The 22,733-nt window shown below is 41.8% G+C and overlaps 1 protein-coding gene across 1 annotated transcript; it reads right to left on the bottom strand.

Moving 5' to 3' along the window:
• Positions 1 to 6,899: 6,899 nt before the first annotated feature.
• LOC122415232 (uncharacterized) lies at positions 6,900 to 8,537 on the bottom strand. Its single transcript, XM_043427218.1, has 6 exons — positions 8,513 to 8,537; positions 8,061 to 8,357; positions 7,822 to 7,977; positions 7,516 to 7,743; positions 7,334 to 7,392; positions 6,900 to 7,260 (listed from the first exon to the last, which is right to left on the bottom strand). The coding sequence occupies exons 1-5, from the start codon at positions 8,535 to 8,537 to the stop codon at positions 7,340 to 7,342; spliced, it is 759 nt and encodes a 252-aa protein (XP_043283153.1). The 3' UTR covers positions 6,900 to 7,260; positions 7,334 to 7,339.
• Positions 8,538 to 22,733: the final 14,196 nt, after the last annotated feature.

Here is a 22,733-nt window from a genome sequence, read left to right as displayed (position 1 = left end):
ATTCGTAGTGTCCGTTAGGTGTGCTAAAAGCAGTCTTTTGTTTGTCTTTTGTTTCCATTTCAATTTGGTGGAATCCACTAGCTAAATCGAATGTAGAGAAATATTTCGCTCCACCGAGTCTATCAAGGATCTCGGTGATGTTCGGCAAAGGGTAGGCGTTGCTTATGGTTTTTGAGTTTAATTCACGGAAATCTATTACCATTCTCCATCGTTTGTTTCCCTTTGAATCAGGTTTCTTTGGTACAATCCATAAAGGTGAATTATACGGAGAAGTTGAATTTACTATGACCTTATTATCCAAGAGTTTATTTATTTGTTTATTAATTTCCTCTTTATGAGCAGGGGGAAATCGATACTGTCTGATGGTCACTGGTAGTTCGTCAGTAGTGGGTATAGTATGTTTTATTTCTGTAGTGGCGGGCAACTTATCGCCAGGTAAATGGAACAAGTGAGGGTACTCTTTTATTATTTCAAGAACGTGTTGTTTTTTTTTCTGAATTTAAATGATCTAAACGGAGACTTTTGCGTATTCTTTCTTCTCTATTGGCTGGGTTTTCCTCAGTACTTCCATCACTTCCATAATCAAAGAAATCTTCTGAATCGTAATATTCGAATGGAATTAATTCTTGAGGAGGTACATCAATTTGAGCATCATCTTCATAAGCGTTTATCGCGTAAATATAACAGGTTCCATTTTCGTTCGTGACGACTGCGTTTCCCATAAAAATATTTTCCGGAGTTCGAATTCGTGAAAGAAATCCCGTTTTTAAACTTGGGTTATTTACTTTAATTGGGACCTTCATGCGAGTCCGAGCTTTCAAAATAAATGATGTTCCTTCGTCATCTTTTGTTACATTTCGTATAGTGTTTGGATTTTCCCTAACGTTTTCGGAGTCATTCTCAAACGGTATCGGGTTTATTGGTTTCGAGGTGGTGACGAGTGTGTTATGGTGAAATGATATCTCCGCCTTTTCGTTTTGAAGAAACTCGATTCCTATAATTCCGTCCGCGGGGATAGCAGTGTTTTCGTTTAGCACTTGAAACTTTGCTGGTTTATCGAATAACGTTAATTCGGTTGATCCTAGTGTATGAATTTTATCTGGTGTTATTCCTGATAATGACTCGCAATTATGCATCTGCGTTTTAATGCTTGTAATTTAACAATATTTATATCGGCTCCGGTATCAATCAGAAAACGTCCAAAACCGTTTTCGAGTTCGGGGGCTCGTAAAGTGATTATTGGGGAGCGTTCTTGTCCGCTGGTCCATCTAACAAATCTCCTGCCGTGAGGAATTTCACGGCTGTGGGACGCGTGGCTTGAGGGTCGCTCGTCGATGTGTCCGCTCGACGGGCGTCTTGCGAGTTTAAATTATCTGAAGTGTTGTTGGGTCGAGGAGATACTGGTCTCATGTTTTGAAATGAATTTTCACGTTTATAAAAAGGAGTAGGATACATCGAGTGCGAAGGAGAAAAATTCTGTGGGTACTCACTGTACGGAGGGTACATCGGAGGTCCATATGGAACTGGAGGATAATATTGTGGTCCATAAAATGCGTTTGGTGGGTAACCATAGAAATTTCTTGGTGATTGATTTCTATTTTGGAATCTTCGCGATGGGAAATTTTCGCGTATCGGTCGTTGTTCACGAGGCGGTGTTGTGTCGCGGCGAAAAAATCTATTGATATTTGAATTTTTGTTATCATAATTATTTTCACGATCTTGAAAGGATACTCTACGATACCCATTGTTGTTATTAGAATTATATTGGGGTGCGCGATCTTGTTCTGATTGAGCATATCTCAATGAATTCGAGTTCCGAGCATTTGCTCTTTCCATATCTCGTTCTATTCGTTGTACGACTCTAAACGCTTCCTCGAGTGTTTGGGGATCTTGTACGCTGATGGCGTATAATAAATCGTCTGAGAGGCCTCTTTTGAATGACTCTAGTGCTACTCCGTCAAGCATGGGTAGCATTCGGGTAGCCACAGCTTCTGTAAATTTGTCTTTTAAAGCGGCAATGGCGCTGGTTCGTAATCTTTTAATACGTGTATAATAATCGAGCACTGTTTCATCACGTCTCAATCTAACTGATTGAATTTCTGCACAATAATAAGGATATGATTTCTTGGGTGAAAAATATTCTTTTAAGGCTTTCGATAAGTCTTCTACCGACTCTACGGTTTTATCAGCTACCGCGTCGCGAGCTGTTTCTTTGAGTTTCGAGCAAACTCCCTTGAAAAATGACGTCTTTAGGCCTTCAGGCACGAACGTAAAACCGTTTTCTACGTCTTCTATAAATGATTTAAGGGGCATATTCTTCCCGTTAAAACTTGGCACATGTATGAGTGCCTGTTGTAGAGCCATACACTCGCCCATACTTGTGAGCATAGCATCAGTAATAGCTTGGTGATGCGTAATATTTGCAAGTTCTGCCATTGTTATATTCACTTCGTATCACTTTTCTTTTGTTTAATTGAACTTCGATTAATTTCGTTAGTCAAGATTTGTAATTAGAAAATTTTTGATAATTGTTAGTTTTCATCTCATCAGTGGTAACAAGAATAAAGCGCTCAGCGTACTAAGAAAATATCCCACCGCTGTCACCAAATTTTTATCTGTCACGTCCGGAGGGGCGTGCAGGAAAGTTTCGGGTATTTGAACGTCGAGCGGCAAACGTTATGTCCCATAGACTTTTCCATTCAGCATGTATACGCAGAGCGTTATTATATAGATATACTCGTTATGAGTGTCGTGGGCGCACGCCGATAGACCTCGAGAAGTCTTGCTTTATCTTGGTTACGACTGAGGAAAGGGAATTAAAGGTTGTGAATAAAGAGATCTAGGATTCCTTATACACTCTTTAATGAAAACAAAGGGTTAGTAGAATTACAAAAGTGGAATAAGATAGAGAGATTTAGGATTCTCCATATATTCCGATATTAAAATGAAATGTTAGTAAAATACAATTGAAGGATACAAACTTGATGAGATATATTGTTAAATGCTTTACCGGAGCGGTGTCTTTGATTATTTCGATTCGTTGTAGCTTACTTGACAATGTTGAGTTACGCGGATAATCGGAAATTATCATAAGTCCGAGTAACGGATGTGCAAAATTATTCTAAGTCCGAGAAGCGGACGTTCGAATTTATTCTAAGTCCCAATCTAAAAATGGACTTTAACTTTTAGTAGAAAGACCCGACTCGCTCTCTTCTACAGAAGACCCGGAGTTCGGTCAGAGTTTAAGTATAAGACGGCTAACCGAATGACAACCGAACTACTGCTAACAGTATAATCGTGACTCTAGGTACGGAACGGACTGCTCTGAAGATGAGAAATCTCGCCCTTTTATAGGAGCCAAAATCGGAAATTAGTGGGGGAAACGGAAGTGTTTTAAGCCTTTTGGATTCTCAGATCTAGTTTAGGGGAACTGGATGTGTCATCTTCGTAGTGTTGTTCGTGTAGTGTCGGGTGGGGGCTTTAAGTTTATGGCCTAAGCGTCTTGGGTCCAAGGGTCGCTCGGTGGTTTGTTGTGTATACAGGGTTTCGAGTGTCGATACATGGGTGTGGTCGTCGTGTGTCGCATACGGATGAATGACCTGACTATATATGGCAATGTGTAAGGCTCGAGTGGGAGTGCTTATAAGTTCGGTAGTTGATTAATCTAATATTAATTATAATTTAACAAAAATTTACGTCGGTTGTAACAATAGACTGATGAAATTGAGAATTAAGATTTTTTGGGTTTTTTTTTGTTGCTGATCATTAACTATTATCATAATAAGAAAAATTATAATTTCTAATTTTACATGTAAAATTTATATTAACCTAGGATTAGTTGACAATATTATTTTTTGTTTAAAATATGTTTTTCGTTTTTTTTATCTACATTATTAAAAGAGTGTAACTATTTTTAAGAATAAATAGAATTATATCGATTTCAGGTCATTAAAAATCTTTCCTAAAATCCCCTCCCCAGAACTCTCCAACCCTCTTCCATCTCCCTCCACTCGACCATCCCCTCCACACCCCGCAATGGTTCCCCCTCCAAACACCCGCAACGGACCCTGCCCCGCAACAGTCCCCGCATTCCCCCGTCCCCGCACCCCCTTGAAATCCCTGGTTCAGAACTCTCATAGCTTTAATACTGACACGCGTCCTGGTTCATTGTTTCGCAGCAGCTACGACATAACCCGAATAACAGGCGCTGGTGCATTCGCACCGGCAGCACCGGATGATAAAGATTTTGCGGTGGAAGCACTGTACATTTAACAAGGCCCTCGACGCGGGAAAGACTGATATTATTTTCGGGACCTGTCAACGCCCTGCACTCGTCACCGACGTATACGGTTGGATGTCCCACCGGATATTTACCGTACTTGCAGATGTAGGGGTACAACGAGCAAACGTCAACATATCGTATCTGCTCCCCGTCTTTTACATCGTACAGAGTGACCATGTTTTCCGTGCGACCACCGAAAAAAGCATCGCGCGGATTGAGAGGCTCCGCTCGAACTAGAGCGTGATCACTCACAAAAGCGCTTATCTCTAAATCTACTTTTACCATCCGGTCATACGCGCACTCCCAAATCTCGGTTAACGTGTAGCCGCTTGAGCGGATTCTCTGCGATATAGCGTTTGTTCTCTCGAGACGCTCGTTCAATGTATCACCGTCGCTTTGTTTACGGTCTCTGTTTACAGTGAAATAGCTCAAGCAGGCGCGGATTGAGAGGCTCCGCTCGAACTAGAGCGTGATCACTCACAAAAGCGCTCATCTCTAAATCTGCTTTTACCATCCGGTCATACGCGCACCCCCAAATCTCGGTTAACGTGTATGTAGCCGCTTGAGCGGATTCTCTGCGATATAGCGTTTGTTCTCTCGAGACGCTCGTTCAATGTATCACCGACGCTTTGTTTACGGTCTCTGTTTACAGTGAAACAGCTCAAGCACCCGTGCCAATAGCAACCGCGAAACTGTAACACGTGGGTTGAATCAGGTGTTTCGTAGTAGCCATCTACTAATAAATTTTGAGGCAGTTTAAACTCGCGCGAGCGTCCTGCGTGAATGATACGACGATTTAAAAAATGCTCCATCCACACGAGCCAAGAGACCGCTTTTTTTGACTGATTGTGAGCCCATCTGTAACCACCCGTAGGTATAATACCGATCGTGTTAGGTTTTAAAAATTTTTTTCGAAAGATTTGAAAGCAGGCGGACGCGATTGTTGTGTTTTCGCTAAACGGGCAAACGCGTCTGCTGTCCATGAACATTTTCCGGAAAACTAAACAGGCTTGTCTCAACATCGTAACGTCGTTTTTACAATAGGTTATGAACTCGTTTGAAAAGTTAAATACATAAGAGGCATTCTTTAACGCGTTATACCATGCAAAAAAACGCTCGCGTTCCTTCGGGCGCATAGTGTCAGGAAAGTAATTGACTGCGGGCGGCATCGGCCCAATATAATTTTGATTCTCTGGTCTATTGAACAGATGCGGAAAAGATCCTTTGGCGAGAGCAGTTTTTAGACCAAAAGATTTAGGCAGTGCGCTCAGAGGCCTGTGAAAGTAGTTCAAGCTGTCGAGAAACACGAGTTTGCCAACGCGCATTGTGATGATTTTAGTGCCGTTCATTATTAAATACGGGAGTTGTGTTTTTTTCTCCTCGATGAAGTAGCGCAGGATAAACGGGGCGTCGAAGCCACCGGCGTTATGGGCTATTAAAAATATGCGAGAGAAGCCCGGGATACTCTGCATGGCTAACTCCACAAGTTGACACACAGGGTTCGTCCTAAATATAAACTCGTGATCCCTGCAATGCTCGCACGGCTCGTCTATGGAAGCGTTATCGCAGCACCTGGTGCAGACGCGTTGAGCTACGCAAAGATTCGGTTCGTGAACATGCGTTGCAGGATCACCTTTTACAGGCGTACACTGCTGCGTTTCAAAATCATAGAATATGAATATGTTCTCTTTTGACTTCTCATCGACGCGAATAGGCCTCATATAGCACAGGTGATTATAGGGCTGCTGCGATTTACACGTTTTACAAAAACCCACCCCGCACACATGCTTCTTTTTCTCTAAAGGTCTTATCGAGCGACAGCAGTTACGGCGCCGTTGAAGAGACTCGCAAACAGTATTTACCCTGCGTTTACGACGGATGGTAATAGAACTGTGATTTTCTAAACATTGTTCCCCAAAAAAAATCGCGGTTACATGTCTCGCATCTGATCGCGGCAGTTGCGCCCAGCGCGCAGGGCGGTGCTTGAAGGCAGCGAGGGCATTTCTTTTTCAAACATCTATGCTCCCGGCGAGAACGGGTGTTACAGATTGCGCAGAAGTTTAAGCTGCCTACAGCGCCACGCAGATTCAAGATAGGTTGGAAATGATGCGACCGCTCATAATACGGAATGTATAATGTGTGCCGGACTGAGCCTACTGTATCCATAACCGTCTGTGTACCGTCAAACACCGGTCTTTCGCGTCGCCCCAAAGTCAAAAACTCGAAAACCACGATAGCTAACCTCTCGCGAGCCAAATAATTCTGGTATATAGCAATTTCGCGCATACCACAGCCAGCGGGCCGTATAACAACATTTGCGCTGCTCGTGAGCTCAAACGCCGTCTCTTTTTGAAGCGACCCGTTAACCTGTCGTATACGCTGCCATCTAGAATGCAGAGCCCCCGAGCGTATCTCACCCCTTTCCGCGTACGCGCGTGCTGTTACTAACGAGCGCGGCAGACACAGATTGTCGGTATTTCGAATCGTTAAAATTGATTTTTTAGCAACACCCTCGTGTGTCAAACCTTTTCGCCCCCTACCCTCCAAGCCTTTAACAATACATACTTTTATATGGAAAGAATCATCAATATCCAGAGACGCTGCACTTTGAGCTATGTTTGTTATTAATTGCCAGATATCTACAAATGCATAGACGCGGACAGGACGGAATGAAAGCCAAACGGGGCCGTGCGCTATGCTGCTCGCGGAGAACGAGATCCCCGCGTAGTCACCACCCTCACAGTGACTCGTGAGATGCGTCAGAAGATCGCGGAATGCTCCTTCAAGCCATGCTGTCACGTTTGTACCAGCGTGAGGCTGGCGGATACGCAATGTTATCTCCCGACCACGTAGTTGAAAACGTTTGAAATAACGGGCTGTATCGTGTGTGATGATGATCCGCCCTCCCGGGGGTTGCACATCCCCGAAAGCCTCATTCCCCTGTGTATTGCGCGTTCTTCCCCCGCCCGTTTGCATATCTGTAATCAAACAAAGGCGTGAGTTATAGAGTAGAGATCGTCGATAAAAAGGCATATTGTAACTTTAGTGTACCTGGTACTAATCGCGGTACGCCAATAACGAGTCAGCTGACGAGTCAACTGACGAGTACCCTGTGGTAAATATTACAACACCTTTTTAAACATATCCTGTATATACCGCAAGGGCTAGAGATAAAGAGAGAGAAAGCGCGCGAGTGAGGGAGAAAGAGAGAGAAGGCGGCATTATTTCTTTACCTGAATCACACTCCATCAGCTGTTGAAACCATAGGCCGAAGCGTCTAGCGTCTAATTGCTCCTCGTTTAGACGCTCCTCCTCCTCCTCCTCCTGTTGAGCATCCATCGGATACACCCCCAGCTTATTCTCGGGCTGTACGAGGTCATCTTCTTGCTGACGATGGTGGTGATACGATGGGCCCGCTATCGCTCCGTCGTCATCGTTAGCTCTGGCTTGCCGGTACACAGCTGTTTGGGTTATTTCATAATCTCTGTTTATGAACGCGGTTTATTTTTATATTATTATCACTGTACGACTATGCTTACCCAAAATACCAGGCCGATCGCTAAACATCAAGGAGGGGTTGAGAATAGTCGACGCCTCGTCGTCATTAGACTCAGGCTGCAGCGGTATCGGCTCGGCCGAGGCTGCCGAGGTGCTCGCTCTAGGCTCTACCTCAGCCCTCTCCTCGTGCTGCAGTTCTGAAAAAATACCGCTCCAGTAGTTTTTATATCTAAAAACGAAAGTCGAGGGTAATAATGCCAAAACAGAGTTGAAAACGCACGGTAGTGGGCGGTTTGACGCTCTAGATCCGTTTCCTCCACAGCTCTCGTTGCCTCAGCGAGAGCCTCTTCTTCGTCACTCCCCGCATCGTAAAACTGCCGATAGCCTATGGTAAAAATAGCTGCTGTATTGCTAACCGCCAACAACAGTGATTTATCGAGATAAAGGTACTTACATCTGATTTCATCGACAAGGCCTCTTATGCGGGAAGCTTCTAAAACACCGCGGCACTGTAACTCCTCATACACAACATCCAGCACTCGTTGACCACTTAATATGCCTCTGTTATAGGCCACCACTAGAGCACGTAAGGGGCCCACCAGATTACGTATTTAAGTCTGTTCACGAGTCGATCACCTGATAAACGCAGCAGCTCGTAACACCATAGGTCGTTACACCGACGTCTCAGCTGAGCGCTATGCGGTTTTGTTAGACGTAAAAGACCCAAAATACAAGAATGCACTGATTCATCCCACATTGTAAGGGATAATCATTAAACACCGTTCTATATGACGGTTGAATCGCTACTGACATATCTCGAGCGAAAAGATAGGTGTGAATCATAATTAAAATGTTAGCGATACTTTTTTCAAGACAGCAAAGGTGCAGTCGCTGAAGTTTAATAGCACTCTGCATGGTCCTCGGTGTTTGCGTAAAAAAGCACGCACACGAGTGAGACAGCTTTGTTTATGCCTGCAAGCATATTTCTGAGCATATTGCTCCATCTCCTGTATAGCATCTTCTCCCGAAGACCGAGCTGTGTCTTTAGCCCTCGGAGATACGCCCTTCATAAGTGAATGGGTTGAATCCGCAAAAATAGCATATAATAAAGAATATATATCGATGGGGTTTGTTTAGAGGCATCAAGAGGCTGCAACCGTATGCGTAATTTTGACAGCTCTGTACAAAGCATCGCGTCTCACGGGAGAGCGAGAGAGAGGATTGCTCGCTAAAGGATCGGTATGACGAGAGCGAGCGAGACGGTATACGGTATCACTGCTACAGCTCTGAAGCAGAAAATTTCTTTCTGCAGTGGTGAAAGTTTTAATTCAATTTTTTGTGTAGTCGGAATGTTCGGTGGAGGGTATGATTAAATTCTTTAAGTAGCTGAACATTTTTGAAATTATTCTCTATGCAGGGAAGGAAGTGATGGCCAAATTATTTGAATAACCGGAAAGTTTAGTAATCATTCTGTACGCTGCGATTACAATTTTTCAAAATTTCCATGAGGTTTATAAAAGTTCCTTTCTTGCAGCGATGGAAGTTATAGCCCAATTATTTGAGTAATCGGAAAGTTTAGTAATCATTCTATACGCAGCGATTACAATTTTTTCAAAATTTCCATGAGGTTTATAAAAGTTTCTTTCTTGCAGCGATGGAAGTTATGGCCCAATTATTTGAGTAATCGGAAAGTTTTGTAATCATTCTCTTCGCAGTGATTACAATTTTTTCAAAATTTCAATATGAGGCTTATGAAAGTTTCTTTCTTGCAGCGATGGAAGTTATGGCCCAATTATTTGAGTAATCGGAAAGTTTTGTAATCATTCTTTTCGCAGTGATTAAAATTTTTTCAAAATTTCAATATGAGGCTTATGAAAGTTTCTTTCTTGCAGCGATGGAAGTTATGGCCAAATTATTTGAATAATCGGAAAGTTTTTAAATCATTCTCTTCGCAGTGATTACAGTTTTTTCAAAATTTCAATATGTGGTTTATAAAAGTTTCTTTCTTGCAGCGATGGATGTTATGGCCAAATTATTTGAATAATCGGAAAGTTTTGTAATCATTCTCCTCGCAGTGATTACAATTTTTTCAAAATTTCAATATAAGGTTTATGAAGGTTTCTTTCTTGCAGCGATGGAAGTTTTGGCCAATTTTTTTGTGTAGTTCGAAAGTTTTGAAATACTCTCCTGCCATTGATCATAATTTTGTTGAATTTCAATATGAGGTTTATGAAAATTTCGTTCTCGTAGAAGTGAAAGTCATGATTAAATTTTTTGTGTTGACGGAAAGTTCTGAAATCATTCTTTTCGCAGCGATGGACTTTTTTTCAAAATTTGAACATGAGGTTTATAAAAATCTCTTTTTTGAAACGTTGGAAGTTTTGGTCAATTTTTTGGGTAGTTGGAAAGTTTTGAAAACCCTCTTTCCATTGATCATAATTTTGTTGAATTTCAATATGAGGTTCATGAAAATCTCTTTACGATTGTAGAAAATGTCGAGAGAGTGGAAAACTTGCATGAACCTGTCCGGTTACAATAAGGAGGCCGAACCATGGCTTACAAAAACAGATTTTCTCATATCTGCACCTCTCATAGTGATTGACTGCTCGAAGCAGAACGATTCTCTGTGAGAGAGAGGTGTGCTATTCCACATGAGCGAGAGCGAGCGTGTGTATGACATCTCTGCTGCAACCCTGTAGTACGAGATCTCTGTATCTAACGAGAAAGAGTGAGTGAGGGGTACATACTACCGTGAGAGCGAGCGAGACGACATAGAATATCGCTGCTGCTGTAGCTCTCAAACACTGTGCCATCGCAGCGCGCAAAAGAGCGAGCGAGATGCTGCGTCTTAAGAATGAGAGCGAGCGAGATGGTAACTTCACGCCCTCGCGAAGCAACGCATCTCACGAGAGAGTATACACCTGTGCGAGAGCGAGCGAGAGGGCACACGTTAGCGCGAGAGCAAGCGAGAGGGTATACGCCATCGATGCTGCAGCCACGTGCAGCTTTGTAGACGTTGCGAATACCTTGTACTCCCTGCGCACAGCTGTGCTTCTCACGAGATAGCAGGCCGAGCTCGCTCTTATCATACAGCTGTGGTAGGAACATCTTCCTCTGCTCCTGTCTCACACCGTCGCCTAAAATCCTATGATCATCATAAACAATAAACGCGCATAAACGGTTTAGACTCTTCTCGCATCAGTCTTTGATTGAAACGCGAACGAGCATCCCGCATCCCGTTCAAAATGTATCCTTGCTACCGCGAATATGAGTTCCTCCGCTTTGCTTTCGCGTGCCGCGTCGTGCGTTTTATAACCACGACCGCTATTTATATAACTACCACCGAGCTCGATAGAACCCGCGAGTATATTACGGCTCTAATGCGATCGACGTTCGTGGAGCAGCATGTGGGCCTCCCCATACATATGGACGAGGCGACACAAGGGCTGAGCTGTGCGGTAATGGGGCCGCGTGGTACGGGCGCGGTTTGGCGCGGTAAAATTGTGTATGTGGACAGCGATGGCTGTGCCGAGGTCTACCTAGTAGATCTCGGTGACAGCGAGTATTACGATTTGAATGTTCTTTATCACACTATGTCGGTGTTATTACGATTTGAGTGTTCTTTATCACACTATGTCGGTGTTAGAGGCGATACCGGCGTTGCTCGTCGAGTGCGCGCTCTACGGGTTGGAGTATCTCGCCGACATCGCTTACGCGGCTCATGGGCTGGCTCCTTTCTGTGAGGAGCCGCTAACGGCTATCCCCATGAACCACGGGGCTCAACACCCTTTGAGTGTCCGTCTGCTGACCCAGGCCGGTCGTAACCTTGGGGGCATACTCGTTGACGAGTTGTGGCACCCCGATGACTACCGCGGGTACGACGAAGGAGCCGAAGACGAGGGGTTCGGTGACGTCGACGGCACCCCAGCCGACGCGTAACGCGCGCGCATGTGTGTGTGTGTGTGTGTGCGTGTGTTCTCACGGCGCTTAAAAACAATGCCGGGGCATACGCAAAAACAATGCCGCGAGTACCAACTGCATGGGCACGACACGCGGAGACATACACAGATCATCGCTTCCGCCGGTGAGTTTTCAAATTTTTATATAACTAGATTTTTATATAAATTTTAACGAAAACAAAAGCGTAGCACACTACGGTGACACACCACCCATCCCCCCCCTCCGCACACCCTCGAACCACTCACCCACAACGTCGACCGCACGACGGCCGACTAGTGGGGGAAAGGAGTGGGGGTCGCCATAGTGTGCCACCTACTACTACCGAGGATGATTTAGGCCTCTATGAAGAGTTTCAATTATATCGGAATAGATCTGCATTACCCGATTATGAGACTGACATAGACTGCTCGGAATATGAAAATAATTCGCGTGCGTCGCCCGATTATGAGCTGGATGCCGATCGCTCTGGAGTGCGTGAAATCGTCGACCTCACTCATGGAGACGAAAATGATGATGATGTAGAAGAGTTTTTATGTGATCGTGCTGTGTTACCAGATGAATGCTCGAGTGACTCCTGGCTGGACATGATGCGGCGTCCGGAATCGGCGGTAAACTTAACCCCGCTGACGAAGATTTGTCGCATCCAATCCTTTTACGCAGATGATCGTGCATTCTGGGTCTGCACAGGCTGCTTTGTACAGGACCCAGAAGTCTATGGGCGAGTCACCGCCCACTTCACCCACCTGAAGGGAAGGTATGACATCTTGGACGATCGGTGGCGTAGCAACTGCGGCAGATCGGTATCATTGTTCATCGCCCACGCAATGTGTAGAATATGCATGAAGTGATGGTGAGTTATCTTTCGTTTACATTAATTTTTAGCCATACTAAATGAAAAAATTAAGAATTTTTGGGGGGTTTTTTCTGTTGCAGGGGACGTTCAAAAATAGATTTGAAATTAATAATAAAAAAATTTGTATAAGTATATAGATTTAGAATAAGATTTGTTTTGTATAGATTCATGAAGAAAAAAAATGTACTTAGATATAAGAATAAAATAAGAAATGTCCACTTAATCGTGAATAATAATAATCCCCCCCAACTCCTTGCCAGCATCCTCTTTCTCTCTCTGACCATCCCCTCCACTCATCTCCACAACGGTTCCCCCTCCACACCCTGCCCCGCAACAGACCCCGCGCCGGTCCCTTCCCCGCGCTCCCCCATCCCCGCACCCTCCGGAGATCCCTGGTCCAGGTCTCTCTTAGGTTCTCTACTGTAGTTGTAGGTAGTAGCGGGTACTCGTACAACTCCCAAGCACGAAAACCCAACGGAATGTACGAGTCTTTGGCGATAAAATTTAATAGTTGAATTTTCCATTGATCAGTTACTCTGACATATGGTATCATCCATTCGATCTTCGAAAGAGTAATTTTGAATTGTTCCGCAGCATCAGCAGTTTGTATGATAGCATTCGTATCAGAGTTTGCACGTGTTAAAATCAACTCATGTTTGGCATTGACGACAATTCTGCGATAGTCCTCAGCAAAGCCAAGTACCATACTCAAAGGATGTCAAAGTAACCAGCTGCATCGGTTATCCATGCTTCTTCGTCTCCCAGCCAACCAGCATTTTCCATGACTGACTTTTGGCTAGGATTCTGGGAGATATAATTTTTCATGAGTGTGTAAGACCAACATTTTTACATCGATCGATCTCCACAGCATTCAGCTCATAACGAATTTCTTCAAATAAGTGACAGATGGCGTTGTTGACCAATGTCGTGGTAGCGGCAACAGATTGTCCATCAGCTTTCGTCAACCTACCATACACATGCAATGAGCTCTTGCTCGGTAGCAAGCACAAATCCCGATGCTGAAGTGCAATACGAATCTCATCGTTGTTGTTGAAAGTTGCTGATGCGAATGGTTGATGTCCATGCAATTCATAGTGCGCGATGGACTCGTCAAAGATGATTGGTTTTTGTATTCTTAGGACCTCCTCCATGGTATGAAGTAAAAAATTGAGACATAACAAAGCCTTATTTGTACTTTTCTCGAGGTTTTAGACCGAGGCTCTTTAGAAACCGATAATTTTCGCGTGTTAGCTCCTTGCGAGATGTTCGACGACTGTTCCACTTTGGGCATGTCGTATTAATTTTATAACTTCCTTTCGACTCAAAAACAATACGCATTTTCAAGATTTCACGTGTACTCTGATCGTTATTGTTTCACCCTGAAAATTTACCAATTTTCCGTCTTGATCAACAATTTTCAGTTGTAGATTATCTATGGCCTGTACGGTGATAGGGAGGTAGGTGATATGTGATGGCACTTCAACGATCTTATATTTTGGCGGAACAACGAGGAAATATTCGAGAATGGTGTGCACTTGTTGACCATTTACGTAAGCTCCTGCTGTTATGTTACACTCCACTCGTAGTGAATTGATTTTTATTATGGCAACTGGTAGGTCAGATTTATGAACAATATTAGGTCGAAGGATGCGCGGTGTGAAACCCAACAATCGACCAATAGAATCGCTTGGCTCAAAATTGATATCGCGATTACACTTTAGTTCGCTACACAGAGTATTATTTTTAGGCTTAAGGTTGATGACAATGTTATGATCAGAGAGCGCGATCTGCAAATAATTTTCCAGATCTTCAATTTCGTAGCTACCAGTTGGTATAGTTATAATTTCCTTGTATACATAAAATTTGTTATTTCCCACGTAAATAATTTTTGAACGGTAACAAATCAATCGGAGGAAAAAAGTTAGCCTTGAGAACTGATGATGTGCCTGATAGTGTCAGCGTGAAAGAATCGCCCATCGTTTCAGTTGTTCAACTGATATTAGCAATGATATGACAGCTCATTTTATAGTTCACCATTGAGAAATTTGAGACACAAATGACCGCATATCACTGTGTCATAGTCCTGATATTTTTCATAGTTGTAATTTATGGTGCTACCAACACCGAGATATTTCATCAAGTCTGGAGGCGGTTGAAGATTACCGAAGCTGTCAAAATAAAAAACTTTATCGTTTTTCTTCTCGTATGCAACCCAATGTGTACCAGGACCCTCTTTATCATCAAGGTTCACTAAAGATGATTCATACTTTCGAGGTCCACTCTTGGGCAATGCATTTCTCATGAAAATGCCACGAAAATGTGGAATTTGCATCTTTTTAGCGAACTTTGACAAATCGTAATCGATGAGTGCTCGATGTGGTAGCCTTACACGTTTTTTAGCCTCAGACCGATACCTCTCATATAGGGTTTGAGATACAGTCCTTTGCCTAAAGCAATCGTCTCCATTGCATTATTATGTCGTTTACTTTCTTCAAGAGCACGTTTCGCAGCCTTTGCATCATTCACAGCTTTAGCAATACCTGGTGCAACACCAGCGAGAGCTTCAGTGGCACTCAATCCAGCAAAAATAGGTATGAGAAATGGTAAGAAACCACCAATTTTAGCTGGTACTGGGAGAATCCGTGGTGATTGGATATTTCTTTTACCGCCAGCTTTTCTCACAGCTATACGAGCAGCAGCTAGAGCAGAATTTACGGCATTGTCACTCGGTACCATTGACGCTTTTGCAGCTCGAATAATACGCTTCAATGACACTTTTTTCTTCTTTATGCCCATTCCAAGTTTTGTTTTAGCTTTCATTGTATTCGTAATGGCCCAAGCTGCTGCTTTTTCACCAAAGCTCGCGTCTTTTGCCCAAACACGTTCCCAAGCCTTCTCCGCGAGGACTCTGTCCGCAGCATGTCGAGCAGAGAGGTTATGCCGATTCTTTGAGTATGCGATATCGTGCTCTTTGCACGCAGCGTCGAGTGGATTCCTTCCTGGATCACCTCGTGCAAGTCTCTTTGCCAATTTCGTACCGGGACCACAGTATTGGTATCCAGGGGCGTGCAATTCTACAGGAAGTTTATTGATGAAATCGTTTACAAATCCTTTACCACGCACTTTCATAACAGACGTTTGTGCTCGATTCCTATTTCTTCTTATCGCCTATGTTTCCGTATCGTCCAGGATCAACTTTTCCTGAAAATGCTTGACTTCCCGTGATCTTTTCTACTTTCGAAACGGAGAAAGCTGTCCGTCTATCCACCTCTTCAGCAAACTTTTTCAAACTCTTAGCAATGGGATTAGACGAATCTCCTGAATTACTCATATTATACACCATCCTATTGGTTGAAAGTATAAAGTGATACTGAGATGAATTTAAAATGAGCGCCTTTATAAAGGAGTCATCATTGCGTTCAATGTCAGTTATCTTCAAGATGAGTTTTAACGATCAGTCAACAAAATTACCAATGAAGAATTTTGATGAGCTTGTACAACAGAATGTGCGAGAGAGACGTCATGGAGAATTATTGCCAAGCAGTGTCCGAGCAGTATTTTGTGGTCCTTCCAATTGTGGAAAGACTAATGCTCTTCTCACTCTCATAACAGACCCCAACGGTTTGAGATTTGAGAATGTATACGTTTACGCAAAATCGTTGAATCAACCGAAATACATATTTCTTAAGCGTCTGCTTAAAACTGTGAAAGGAGTGGGATACTTTCCTTTTACGGAACATGAGCAAGTGATTAAACCTGAGGATGCTAAGCCGAACTCCATCATGATTTTCGACGATGTAGCTTGTGAGAAGCAGAACAACATAAGAGCTTTTTTTTGCATGGGACGACACAGAAATGTTGACTGCTTTTATCTCTGTCAAACGTATGCGCGCATTCCGAAACATCTAGTACGTGACAATACCAATCTACTGGTGCTGTTTCGTCAAGATGAAATAAAATTGAAGCATATTTATGATGACCATGTCAATACTGATATGACATTCACACAGTTTAAGGAACTGTGCTCAAAGTGCTGGAACGAAAGTAGATATGGATTTGTTGTGATAGACAAGGACAGAGAGTTGAATGAGGGTCGTTATAGAAAGGGGTTTGACTGTTTTATAAATTTGCAATCTCGTAAGACATGAGCGCAGTTGTAATCTAATCTCACCGGTGTCAATATGCAAAGCGCAAATTTCATTAACGAGAAAAAGGTGTTGCGTCAAATAGCAAACGCTAGCAATGCAATTCGACGGAAGTACCGAATGATGAAATTGGGGAAAATCACAGCCGAAAAGGAGCTGAGCGAAGTTTCCAAACCGGTGGTGACCCCATTGCAAAAGCTAATTGATCAGAAGCAGAATAAAATAGATATAAAAAAGCTGAAACGAGAAGAGGAGGGAGAAGTAGAGAATCCGATTCCGAAGGAAGAGGCCGAGGATTTCAATGATACGTTCAGAACTGCACATGAAGATGATGAAGATCAAGAGCCAATAGAATCATTTTCCGATAAGGATTCATCAGATTCATTATCTGAAAAACATTCAGCACGACCTGAGAAGGAGTTACCAATATTGCAAGAAACATCTCCTATGCTTTTGCAGCAGTACCTACAAATGTTCGACACCAGCGAACAAAAAGAGCTTGATGAATCATATGGAGTTCGAAAAATGCGGGGAGGCGTCTTGATGATTGGCGATTCACCAGTAACTTTTGACAATGGTCATTTGTCAATTAAGAACAAGACTTACGAACTATCCCCCGGTTTGCTTGAATTGATATTCAAAAAATCGCCAAATAGAGAGATCACAACTGCTGCAGATTTGGACAATTATTGTGCAATTGTTACTAGCACGTATGCACATCGGAAGTACTATAAACCGAACCAACCCATTCGCATGAAAGGTATTAAATACAAAAATGTTATAGCGAACATGCTTTTATCGCCAAGAGGAAAAATCGGTAAAGCTCTACCACGCCACATGATTGTGCAAAGACACACAACAAAGGATTATGTATATTGGGATAATCCTAATGAATTAGTGGATCGATTGCGGTTACTTCTTGCCTCCCAATCAGCCGGAAATTCTAGTCATTCCAACGAAATTATATCAATCATTGAAGAGTTGCGCGAAGCTGACATCATTTATTAGGCAAGTCTGCACTCCGTGGATTCATTTGAATCATGAGTGTTGACGTGTTTGGTCGTCAATTGTCTAGGATCAAGAGTATTACCAGCGGTGGTCGAGGTCCTCCCGGTGAAGGATTCAAAATTACCGCCAATGGTCAATATGACATGGATAATAGAAGACTGTGCAATGTAGCTGCTGCTATCGAGCAACAGGATGCTGTATCTGTTGAAGTGATGAGAAGTGCTATACAGGAACAAGTTAGACTTTTATACACCATTACATCATCCCTGCGTGAAAACATTGATGATCATGAGATAATGTTTCACGGTCTGGAAACACAATTTCAAGAAAATATCAAACGTCAACGTATTGAAAGTGAAACAGTACAAGAACTCGTTACACGCAACTCTCAGCTCATTATTCATTTGGAGGAGAAGCTGAGAACATTCGAAAAAGTCATCGATGATGAACAAATGATTCGGAGCCTTTATTCTCGTGTTGAAGAACGCATAAAAAATCTCGAGACGGCTATCAAAACTCAAGAACAATTGCCAATCCGTAATTCTGAAATAATATCTCAACTGGATGATCGACTCGTAGCGTTAGAGCATGGAGAAAGCAGCAATAGCCAAAGAGCTTCATAGACCTACTCGAAAAAATTATCCGCGCCGCCATGTAGTCATGCGCGGATTAGACGAGACCTGGCAAACAGATCTCGTTGATATGTCCGCATACACTCAGTTCAATAAAGGTTACAAGTATCTTCTAACAATCATAGATATCTTTTCAAAGTACGCTTGGGTTGTTCCAACGAAAACAAAAAGTGCCAAAGATGTGACTAATGCTATGAGCTCCGTATTTGCGAACGGTCGCGTACCGAAGAAATTGCACGTTGATCGTGGTAAAGAGTTTTATAATAATGAATTTCGAGCTCTTCTTCAACGCTATGGAATCACTATGTACTCAGCATTCAGTAACATGAAGGCATCGATATGTGAACGCTTTAACCGTACACTCAAGGGCAAGATGTGGAAGCAGTTTACTCTGCGAGGATCGTACAAGTGGATCGATATTGTGGATGGATTGGTGTTGACCTATAATAATACTAAACATCGTACGATTGGAATGAAGCCGACTGATGTCACTCTTCAGAATGAAAAATCTCTCCTGCGCATCTACAGGCAATTGCGTGCTAATCGTACGCGAAAAATAAAATTTAAAATTGGTGATAAAGTGCGAATCAGCAAGTACAAGCATGTTTTTGAGAAAGGCTATACCCCAAACTGGACAACAGAAATATTCACTATAAAAAATCAAATCGGGAATACTGATCCCGTGACGTATAAGCTGAAGGATTATCAAAACCAACCGATTGAGGGTGGTTTCTATCAAGAGGAACTCACAAGCGTCAAATATCCAGATATATATCTCGTAGAAAAAATTGTGCAGGATCGTGGAAATAAGTTACTTGTAAAATGGTTGGGTTTCGATAATTCTCACAACAGCTGGATTAATAAATCTGATTTATAATTTTTTTGCTAATAATAAATCTAAAACTACAACGTGTTCTTTATTTTCGATTACTGATGCTGTTGATCATCAACCTTTCTCTGTCTTTCTTTTCTATTCGTAAACAAGCTTCGAGTAGGTCACATATCGGTTGTCAACACAAGTTGAACCTAGGTCAGTGATGAAAGAAGGTCTTTGGAATGAATGAGTCATACTTGAAAATTGTGTATTTATTCACACCTCGGTACATGTTTGATATCCCCATGGGAGTGTGTCCGTTGTATCAGGAAATATGATCCTCTTGGTATCTCGCCAGCTCAACGCTATTTTTTTCTGCTCCACCGTGTAAACCTGGTGTTTCTTACTCAGAATTAAGTTTTGACTTTTCACAAGATCTTTATGTTGCAAAGCACAGTTTACATAGTCATTGAAAGTGATGGTTTTTAGAGTAGATCTTTTGACTCCTTTAGCGCGTTTTTTGTCTCGATCATCACCTTGAACTTTGAATGAATACAACTTTGCTCGCAAACCTATGAATTCAGTCATAATTTTTCCATTATTTTCATCTTTCATCAAGCCTATAACTTTTTTATTCACTCGTGGCATTCCGTAAACATTCTCAGGTGAATAGTCTGATGTATCAAATCTATCTAGATCTTTCTTCATAGCATCATAAATGTCATCGACAGTAAAGTGGTAAAGAAGGCTGTATGTATCGGTATACATTAACTTTGCATGTTCTCCAAATCGATCTTTTATGTAATTATAATGAAAATCATAAATATAAGTTTTGGCAAGGTCCAAAATAGAAAATCCTACGTATATGGGCTTGTTAAATTTAATCTTAGTACGACGTAATTCAACTATCAACATGTCTTCATCGAATATGGTGCAGCTATGAAAGTTTGGTTTCGCAATGAGAGCTTTTGCTCCATATCGTCCTTCCCACTTCGTAATTAATCGAACGCCTCTGTGTTTCCTCACATTTTCCAAAGCTTTTCCAAAAACTGCGTTGTTCATGAGTTTATAAAAGTTTTTATCAAAATCATTGTTCGATTTTTTTCTCAGATCAGTGTTCAAATTTATGTACTTTTGAAGCCATGGTGCTTGTTTGAATTTTAATATTCTATGAATTTTTGTCAACTTCATTCCCAAGCTGAGATACTGCTTCAAAACTTTATAATGAATTACGTATTTTTGTTTCGGCAATAAAGTAGTCATTAATTTGTACATTTTACATCCTGGTGGTGTGTAATGCTCAGGGCACAATGGCAAGTCTTTGTGAGTGGTCTGCAGTTCCTGTGGATATTCCAAGTCTACTTCAAGTATATAGCCAATTGGTGAATCATCGGGAACGTTGAGTATATCTATATATGATATCCATTCGAAACCAGCATAGGGTAGAAACAGACTCATAGCTGCACCGTACAAGTTATTCACATCGAAATACATAAGATAAGATGTTTCCTGACTGGGATCGTACGATTCTCCCATATACTTATTATTGGCTTTAGCGTATCTGTTAGAACACTGAGCTACACCGCCTCGAATACCTCTTTCCAAGAACAATAACATATCGATGTCAACAAGTAGTTCCAGCGTCACACCAGTATACTTGAGCATGGCATCAAACGCAAGGCCTGGTGCTGTATAGTAGTGTAACGGGTCCAAACCGTACGTATCCAAGCAACTATGTCGAAAATTCTCGAAAATATCTGCTAGAAGAAGCACATCGGTCTGTAAATACAGATCTGAGTATTGACCTAAGGTTTCAATGTTGAACCGTTGCCATATATTACACGCATGTGCATAATCTTCCTCCGAAATGTTCTCATCATTTAATTTTGAATAAAACTCTTTTCTCGAAGGTAGCTTCTTTTCTTCCAGTTTTTCCCAACTATCAACATATTCATACGGAAATACACTCTTTCTGGTCAATAATGAAAATTCCTCATCACAATTACTATGTTTGCGTGTAATTAATTTTTGATCATTGTTCAGATATGAGGTCAACATTTCTATACTGCTTGACATAAATCTAAACGAATCGATAAACCGAAAATTAATTTTCGTCTCCGACACATTTTTTGTGAATGATATGTATTTCTCCTTATTTATCGGTAAAAGTTTAATCGAACCCTCGAAAGATGTTGCCAAAGTTCTAATCAAAAAATGAGAATCATATCCTGATAAGTTGTGAAATATAACGGGAATGAATTGAGCGTCTTTGTAGTTTAAATTGCAGCCTCGATGTGCTGCACCACGAAATTTCCCTGTGAAGTGACAATGGTCACGGTGCTTTTGATCTTCAGGAGTAAATGGACGCTCACAAATATGACAAATCTCTGCGGAATCAAATGATTCTTTCTGATCGTTGCTCAACAATTCCATCGGTACAATAGACTCTAAATAAGGAGTTAAATCTTTAGCCAATTGGTGCAATTCGTTAGCAAACCATTCGATACAGTCTTTTCCCCGATAACTTCTCAATTTACAAATAGACTCATCAAAGGTACATTTCAAATAATATGCAATACTATGAGGAATGTGTTTCTGATACAACGTGCTCGATTTGGAAGTGTCACTCACAGGCTGCAAAAGACATTCAAGATCAGCGTAGAGGCAAAATGGAACACGTTCTTTACGCTTGAAATTTTGAAAGGATAAAAACTTTTCTTCTTCGTTGGGCATGATCACTTTGCACGTATTTAATTTTGCACAATCAATTCCATGTTTTGTCAAGCTATGCTTCGTTTGGAAATGGTTCAAGCATCTTTCACATATCCAGATACAACCATTATGCAGTGAAATTTGTGAACTTAACAATCTTGACAAACTACGAATCCATGCAAAATGATAGATTGAATTTTCATCAGAGTAAGTTTCTAACATGAGTAGATGAATGGTAGGCTTATCAGATTTATGATTGCTCAAATAAAGGGGAACAATATTGTGACCACGCTTATCATTTTTACAATCAATTCCATAAACGTTGATTGACAAGTTATTCATTTTCTCAAATTTCCAAATTTCATCGAGAGTCATGGGAAAACTTAATCCTTCAAACTTCAAAACGGTACTGAAATGTGGATAAGAACTCGTCTTGAAAGCGTTATTACTTACTGGAAATAACGCTGCTGTTACAGACCAAAGAAAACAGTATGAATCATTGTTTCGAATATTTACGACAGCCTTTTTATCTACGATATATTTTGGTAACTGGATGAAAGTTGAAGAGCCACCTTCGAGTGGTGTATACTGATTCACATTGACAAACAGATTTATGATTTCAATCAACGCCCAACCCGAATCTCTTTCTTGGAAGTCTTCGATCTTCACAGCTAATCGATCTTTCACGTGCTTTGCAAACCACTCACTCAGATTCGTTGCTGGTAGAATTGCTTCATTTCGCGTGTTAAAAAACTTTACCTCCTCAATTGTTTCTCCGTTTTTCAAGCAATTGAATTTACAAGACATTACCACGTTCACTTTCACATTT

The sequence above is a fragment of the Venturia canescens genome, chromosome 8 (genome assembly GCF_019457755.1).
Source record: "Venturia canescens isolate UGA chromosome 8, ASM1945775v1, whole genome shotgun sequence".
Classification (NCBI taxonomy): Eukaryota; Metazoa; Arthropoda; class Insecta; order Hymenoptera; family Ichneumonidae; genus Venturia; species Venturia canescens.
This window is presented reverse-complemented; position numbering and strand designations above follow the sequence as displayed.